Source organism: Heterocephalus glaber, unplaced genomic scaffold (assembly GCF_053883595.1).
Source record: "Heterocephalus glaber isolate CG9 unplaced genomic scaffold, H.glaber_assembly_v1.0 deba00000281, whole genome shotgun sequence".
Lineage (NCBI taxonomy): Eukaryota > Metazoa > Chordata > Mammalia > Rodentia > Bathyergidae > Heterocephalus > Heterocephalus glaber.
This window is the reverse complement of record NW_028258139.1, coordinates 23448641-23457104: the sequence shown is the minus strand read 5'-3', so window position 1 is coordinate 23457104 and position 8464 is coordinate 23448641. Positions and strand designations below refer to the sequence as shown.

Genomic DNA, 8464 nt, shown 5'->3' with positions numbered 1-8464 from the left:
TCACAGTCCATCCTTCCTGATTCCACTCTTTCTGATTCTGACTCATTTGATCCAGCTGATCACTCACCACTAACACTTCCCCCACCTTATAAACCCCCAAATTCTTCTTATGTCTCATCCCGTGCTTCTTCTCCTCCGCCATCTTGTACCTCTTCTTTGTCTCCTTCCACCTCACCACATGGCCCTTCTCCTCCGCCATCTTGTGACCCTCCTCCTCCGCCATCTTGTACCTCTTCTTTGTCTCCTTCCACCTCACCACATGGCCCTTCTCCTCCGCCATCTTGTGACCCTCCTCCTCCGCCATCTTGTACCTCTTCTTTGTCTCCTTTCACCTCACCACATGGCCCTTCTCCTCCGCCATCTTGTGACCCTCCTCCGCCATCTTGTGACCCTCCTTTACCTCCTCCTACCCATCCCCTGCACCTCACATCTCCCCACCCCACACCCGTTCTCGCTATCCCACCCTTCCACCTTTAGCCCTGGCCACACAGATGCCCCTCCGAGAGGTAGCCGGGACTGAGGGCATTGTTAGAGTACATGTTCCCTTCTCTTTCTCTGACCTTTCTCAAATTGAAAAACGCCTAGGCTCCTTTTTCTCTGATCCCGATGTTTATATCAAAGAATTTCGCTACCTTACTCAGTCTTATGATATGACCTGGCGAGATATTTATACAATTCTTTCAACTACTCTCTCCCCAGAGGAACGCCAGAGGGTCTGGAGGGCAGCCCAGGCAGCAGCAGATGATTTTCATGCCACAGATCCAACTAAACTAGTGGGTACCCAGGCAGTGCCAGATACTCAACCTGATTGGACTTACCAGGATGGAGACCCAGGCAGAGATCTCCGAGACTACATGATTGTTTGTCTCGGAGAAGGCTTAAAGAGAATTTCACAAAAGACAGTTAATTTTGATAAAATTAGGGAAATAACTCAGGGACCCCAAGAAAATCCAGCACAGTTTCTTTCTAGGTTGGCTGATGCTCTTCAAAAATATACCAAAATTGATCCCACCTCTCAGGCAGGCACGATTGTTATTAACACCCATTTTATTTCACAGTCTGCCCCTGACATCAGGAGAAAACTAAAAAGGGTTGAGGAGGGCCCCCAGGCCACACAAACTGAGCTCCTCAATGTTGCTTTTAAGGTGTTCAATCACCGTGAGGAACAAGCAAAACAACAAAAAGTGGCCAATTACCAGATGCTGGCAGCAGCCCTACAGGGTAAACCACCATCCTGCAAAAGGACATTTACTCGTGATGGGCCTCCTGGGGCCTGTTTTAAGTGTAATCAGACTGGACACTGGGCTAGAGAATGTCCCAATCCCAAGCCACCGCCTGGCCCTTGTCCCGACTGCAAGCAGACGGGTCACTGGAGGGTTGACTGTCCCCTTCGCCAAAGAGGTAAGAGGCCATCCCCTCCTCAAACCCAGTCAGCAGGTGTGGAGACGTCTCTGTCAGAGCTCATCGGCCTGGCGACGGAGGATTGACGGTGCCCAGGGTCATCTACAGCCCCCACGGCCATCACTCTCAATGAGCCCAGGGTAACTGTCAGCGTCTCAGGTAGGCCTATTTCATTTTTACTTGATACGGGGGCTACCTACTCGGCCTTACCACAGTACTCAGGTCCTACACATCCCTCCACGGTAACTATTGTGGGAGTTCAGGGAATACACTCAAGCCCACTAAGTACACCACCCCTAGCTTGTTCTCTGCTGGGCAGTACATTTTCACATAGTTTCTTGGTTATTCCTAGCTGCCCTACCCCCATCTTGGGGAGAGATATTTTAACTAAATTTAGGGCTTCACTCACCCTTCACTCAGCCAATTTAGACCCTACCAGTATTCTGCTGCTCCTGGCTGCCCCCCTGACAGATTCAACTCCCAATCTAACTTCACCTTCTCCTAGGGAGCTTTATATTGACCCCTCAGTCTGGGACACCTCTACCCCTTCTGTGGCTAAACATCACCCTCCCATTCAGATCTCTCTCAAAGATATCACTCAATTTCCAAATGTTCCCCAATACCCTTTAGCATTAAAACATTTAAAAGGATTAAAGTCTGTAATTACCAGTCTACTCAACAAGGGACTTCTCAGACCAACTCACTCCCCCTACAACACTCCTATCCTTCCAGTTTTAAAAACAAATGGTTCCTACAGATTAGTACAAGACTTAAGAGCCATCAATTCTGCTGTACTTCCTTTACACCCTGTTGTTCCCAACCCCTACACATTACTGTCCCATATCCCCTCTTCTTCACGTTATTTCACGGTTCTAGACCTCAAAGATGCCTTTTTCACCATCCCCCTACACCCCAACTCACAAAATCTTTTTGCTTTCACATGGACTGACCCTGATACAGGACACTCTCAACAACTTACTTGGACAGTTCTTCCACAGGGTTTCCGGGATAGTCCACACCTCTTTGGACAGGCCTTGGCTACTGACCTCTTAAAGTTAAACCTGTCTCCCTCTAAGCTGCTCCAATATGTAGATGACTTACTTTTGTGCAGCCCCACCTTCACACTCTCTCAACAACACACGGCCTCATTACTTAATTTCTTATATAAAAAGGGGTACCGAGTCTCTAGGGACAAGGCCCAACTCTCCCAACTCACAGTACAATACCTTGGGGTTAAGATCTCATATCAGCAACGAGAGATCACCTTGGACCGTAAACAACTTATTCGGGACCTCCCCATCCCCTCCTCCAAGGCTGAGATCCTGTCTTTCCTGGGGCTCGCAGGCTTTCTCCGCTTATGGATAGCAAACTTCAGTCTACTTGCTAAACCCCTGTATGATGCTTCCAAGGGAGACCCAAATGAACCTATAAATAATACTTCTATCAAGGGACCATTTCTCAGGCTTCAGGCTGCTATCCTCTCTGCCCCAGCACTGGCTCTCCCAGATCTTCAAAAGCCATTCATTCTGTATGTCACTGAACGAACAGGATTGGCTTTGGGAGTTCTGGGACAAAACATAGGATCACACTTTGCCCCAGTTGCCTACCTGTCTAAACAGCTTGATTACACAGTCCGAGGCTGGCCTACATGTTTACGTGCTCTGGCGGCCGCTTCCCTCTTAGCCCAAGAAAGTTCCAAACTTACCTTTGGCCAACCAACGACAGTGAAGTCACCCCACCGCCTACAGGACTTACTCACTCATTATAGCGTCTCACACCTGTCCCCCTCTAGGCTACAGCTCTTCCATACCACTTTTATAGAAAACCCATCTTTCTCTCTTCAGTCCTGCCCCTCCCTTAACCCAGCCACTCTCCTTCCTGAGCCTGTTCAGACACTCTCCCACTCGTGCACAGAAACAATTGAAAACCTCCTTCCCTCTCTCCCTAATGTCTCCTCAGAGGCTATCTCAGACCCAGAATTCACATGGTTTATTGATGGCAGCTCAATTTCCAGCCATGTGCCTGGCCAGAAGGGGGCAGGATATGCAATAGTTTCTTTCACACAGACCATTGAGGCTAACACACTCCCACACAACACTACCTCTCAACAAGCAGAATTAATTGCACTCATCCGAGCTCTTACTCTAGCTCACAACAGGCGAGGCAATATTTATACTGACTCCAAATATGCATACCACATCCTACACTCTCATAACTCCACTTGGAGAGAAAGAGGCTTTATGACCACAAAAGGGACACCCATTATTAATGGACGTCTAATACATGCCCTTCTCCAAGCGGCCACCCTCCCAACACAAGTGGGGGTCATTCATTGTAAAGGACATCAATCATCTTCCTCTCCTATAGCTCAGGGAAACAACAGAGCAGATCAAACTGCCCGCAATATGGCACAACAATGTGTTCCCCAAAGCCAAAATCAGTTGTTAATCATTCCACCCTTAAAACCTAACTACTCTCCTCAGGAAAAGTCCAAATACATGAAAAAGGGTGCTACACTAAGAAATGATTGGCTTCTATATCGGGGACGCCATGTCATACCTGATGATCAAATAATTCCTCTCCTCACTGACATACATAACTCACTCCATATAGGAACCCAACCCCTCCTACACCTTCTCAGGCCTTTTCTATACCACCCATCCTTAGCGTCACACACACAGACAATAACACAGGCCTGTCCCATTTGCTCAACCACCAGTCCCCAAGGTGGCTTTCAAACACGCACAAAGACTCACCAGTCCAGGGGACAACTACCAGGAGAAGATTGGCAAATTGATTTCACACATATGCCACCTGTAAAAAAGGTTAAATATCTCCTAACCTTGGTAGATACTTTCACGGGGTGGATAGAGGCCTTTCCCTGCAGGTCAGAAGGAGCAGCTGCTGTAGTTCATGTGCTCCTAACAGAAATCATTCCTCGATTTGGCCTTCCACGTTCCATTCAATCAGACAATGGACCTGCCTTCATCTCTCAGATCACCCGACAGGTAACAGAGACACTCAATATACAGTGGAAACTACACATCCCATATCGACCTCAATCATCAGGCAAGGTAGAACGAGCCAATGGGTTAATTAAAATTCAGCTAACTAAACTCTCAATAGAGCTCAAACAAAATTGGATTACCCTCCTCCCTTTAGCTCTCATGAGGCTTCGCTCGACACCACGAAAACCATTAAATTTAACCCCCTTTGAGTTGATGTATGGACGACCTCTCTTGTTTTCTAACTTACCAGACCCATCACCAGCACTTGCTGATTATATCCCAACACTTAACTATGCCCGTCGTCTCCTTCAAACTCTGGCTAACCAAACTCTCCCCTTTCCGGACTCGTCAGGTATTCTACATCCTCCTCCTCTTTCTCCAGGTGACCAGGTATATCTCAAGACCCTGTCCCCAAGACCCCTCCAGCCACATTGGGAGGGACCTTTCACTGTTTCATTAATAACTCCTACTGCGGTAAAACTCCAGGAAAGAGTCCCCTGGTTCCATCTTTCCAGGATAAAAAAGGCTCCTCCAGATTCCCAGATAAAACAGCCTGAACAACAATCTAACACTGCCAGATACTCCTCTATTTTCACAGGACCTACTAAACTCAGATTATTCCGTACTCTCACACAGATTCCAGAGGAAAGTTAACCTCTCTCTCTCATTGACATCTCTAACTTTATCGGCTCAAAATCCAATTGACTTTCCTAGGTAATACGGATGCACATCCTCTTACAGCAGCAGTTTCGGGCCTTCCTTGAGTGTGCTCTGGAAAACGTCGCTTGGTGCTCCCCACAGGACGACATCCCTGAGACAATCTTCCAGTGGGTAACAGACCTCTGGTTACAGGGAACACTAGCTGATTTTTCATGTTTTGAGATAGAGCTCTTTTCTTTTCTCCTCATTTGCTGTTTGTACACACACCTTCATCTGCCTCAAGACATTCCCCTTTGTTAGGGGACCCATGGGGTATTGTGATTCCATATACACAGGGTCACCTACAGATATCCTCAGCCTTCTCTTATTAATTCTTTCGGGCCTTCTCTTTGGGATTGGGCTCACTGCCACTGCCCCAAGAGACTGGAAAACCATAGACAAATGTATTCTGGCAGCAATATACTACCTCATCATTACCCTCATTAGTATTATTGGTTGTCTACAGTAATTTATCAAGGGTAACTAACAGCTGTCATTAGGGCTCCCTCACAAGTTTTTTTTTTTCTCTCACGGTAACCTATTACCTAATTATCACCCTTCCCAGTATTCTTATTTGTCCTCACAAATACACAAAATGTTTCTTCACTCCTCTCTCCTTCCCTTTGACAAGACTCTTCACCATTCCATCATACACTACGGGGTCCACATCACAATTCTCCTAAGTGCCCTCATCTCCATCTTCCTCTTTCCTCTACATGCAGTTTCCATGGCCCCACCCTTACCCGTCAACCCTACACACATATACAATGACCTCCAATTGACTCACTCCTCACTTCCACACTATCTAGATAACATGCTCCAGCTAACCCACTCTCTATTAAATCAGTTCAACCCATCTCTAGCCAGTAACTGTTGGCTCTGTATGTCCCTATCCACTGCTTCTTATACAGCCATCCCGGTACCTGCAAAAGTCTGGGCTACAACCAGTCTTACTTACCATCCTCAATATAAGATGGGAAACCCTTTACAGTTATTTAATAAACAGTCCCTCACCAACTTTCGCATCACTGATATGACAAGAAGAACACAAACAGGTCGTGCAGCCCAACTCCTTCAATCGTACATGGCTAACCTGTCTCTATATGAGAGTAAGGAAAAGCCTATACTTGGACCTATAGCTGGTAACATCATCTTGAGCTTTCAGGCCCCACTTTGTTTTCAGCGTAACTTGTCCATGGGCTCCATGTTGGGACACCTTCCCTCTTGGAAGTGTAATTACACATTACAATTACAGGCCCCATCAGGTCATACTAACTACAAGGTCACCCAAAATGCCCCCTTTGTTCAGCCTGTCCGCTTCACTGGGGCTCCAAAAATTATGACACAGGGTCTTCTCAGCAAAGATTCTGGGTTTTGCAATGGTCGACATATGCCCTGCATGACTATACATCCCTGGACTCCTTGCAACACAGCCCCCTCAGTCTCAGAATGCCTCCTTATTCCAACATTTAACCATTCTCCAGAATGGCTTCTGGTAGATACCAGGAGATTCTTCCTCCAATGGGAAAATAAGACCAACAATGCCCAACAAATTTCACGCCAAAGACCTTTTCAACCCTTAACAGGTGCTGTGCTGGCAGGAACACTAGGAATATGGGAAATGGAGAATAACAAACTCACACATCTTTTCGACATACACAACCAATTCTGTTTACCCAGTCAAGGGATCTTCTTCCTTTGTGGAACTTCGGCCCACCTGTGCCTGCCAACTAACTGGACAGGGACTTGCACTCTAGTTTACCTCAGCCCGAACATTGATATAGCACCCAATAATCAAACTTTATCAGTGCCAACAAAAACACAGGTCAGACACAAACGAGCTGTCCAATTAATACCCTTACTTGTAGGACTAGGCATCACTGCTGCTTTAGGGACAGGAGTAGGGGGCCTAGCTACCTCACTAACTCAATTCCAAACTCTCTCTAAAGAGCTAAGTGACAGCCTTAAAGAAATAGCTAGATCAATCACAACTTTACAGAACCAACTAGATTCCTTAGCGGCTGTCACTCTCCAAAATAGGAGGGGACTAGATCTCCTTACAGCAGAGAAGGGTGGTATATGTCTTTTCCTAGGAGAGGAATGTTGTTTTTATACAAATCAATCGGGTTTAGTACGAGATGCAGCAAAAAGGCTCACTGAAAGGGCCTCAAACATTGATCAACGCATGAACAATTGGGTAAATGAAAATCTCTTTTCCCTAAGTAGTTGGCTGCCCTGGCTCCTTCCTCTGATAGGACCATTGGTCACCATCTGCCTTATCTTACTCTTCGGACCCTGTCTGGTTCGCTGTTTTCAAAATTTCTTGCAGGAACGAATGAGGGCATTCACCAACCAGACAGTCACGGAATTCATCATGGCAGGGTACCAGCCAGTACGACAAATAGAAGAGGTCCCCACTTGCCATAGGCCTCATCAGATCCAGGTCTAGCCCCAATCTTTGCCCCTGGTCAGCAGGAAGCAGCTCCAGAAGAAGAGACCTTCGCCCAACTGTCATAAAACAAAAGCCTGGAATGATAGGTCTTCCACTACCTCAGCAGCTATTATGTATAGTAGCTGCCCTCTTCCTATGGTGCCTTGCCCCTCCCCTGGGTGATGTCATGCCAAGATGGTTGCTCCCACCAAAGAATAAACCCTTCCTCCCAGCATGCCCCTGGTCCCACCTAGAGAGTAACCTAATACTCGCTCACCCCCTACCACCTAGTGACGTCACCGGCTCCTCCACTCCCTGATCACTACCTCACTCAACCCCACCTCAGCCCCTACAAGCCCCACCCCAGTCTCTATAAAAGACTCTCCCTGCCCCAGCCATATTGCTTTTGTCTCTCCTTTGTTCAGAGACAGCCCGGCAGATCTATTCCCCTAATAAAGGCTTGTTGTGGCCTGGTCTGGTCTTGGTCTTCGGCACTTTTACCTGACATTTCTATATTAATCGTGCTACTCAGGAACTTGGTCATGAGTTTTTGTCTTTGTCTTCTAATTGCTTGAGTCCAGTTGCCTTTGTCTTTCTAATTCCTCAGAGTCACCCTGCCTTTGCCCTTCTAGAATTGTTGGAGTCTGGTTGCAGAGGTCAAAACTGCCTTATTAATTTTTAATAAAGCTCAACAAGGGGGGCCAGGGATTTAGCTCAGTGGCTTTGCTGACTGCTGCACAAGCACATGGACCAGAGTTTGATCCCAGGTACCAAAAAAAAAAAAAAGCTCAACAAGGCCTTCATCTTATATTCTCTCTAATACAGTGCCCCCTGTCCTTACAGCTGCTAATATACTTTGCTGCTTAAATCTCTTTTAGGACAGATTGGAGCTTAAATAAAATAAAACCAAATTGGATACAATACA

The 8464-nt window shown here is 46.8% G+C and overlaps 1 protein-coding gene across 1 annotated transcript; it reads left to right on the top strand.

Annotated features, from left to right (window-relative positions):
* The first annotated feature begins 415 nt into the window (after nucleotides 1-415).
* Nucleotides 416-8058, top strand: LOC147830251 (uncharacterized). The gene is made up of 2 exons (XM_087187761.1): nucleotides 416-1560; nucleotides 5124-8058. The coding sequence occupies exon 1, from the start codon at nucleotides 492-494 to the stop codon at nucleotides 1485-1487; it is 996 nt and encodes a 331-aa protein (XP_087043887.1). The 5' UTR covers nucleotides 416-491; the 3' UTR covers nucleotides 1488-1560; nucleotides 5124-8058.
* Nucleotides 8059-8464: the final 406 nt, after the last annotated feature.

What these genes read in the sequence shown, in the direction of transcription:
- LOC147830251 (XM_087187761.1), top strand. Translation starts at nt 492, where the DNA reads ATGCCCCTCCGAGAGGTAGCCGGGACTGAGGGCATTGTTAGAGTACAT.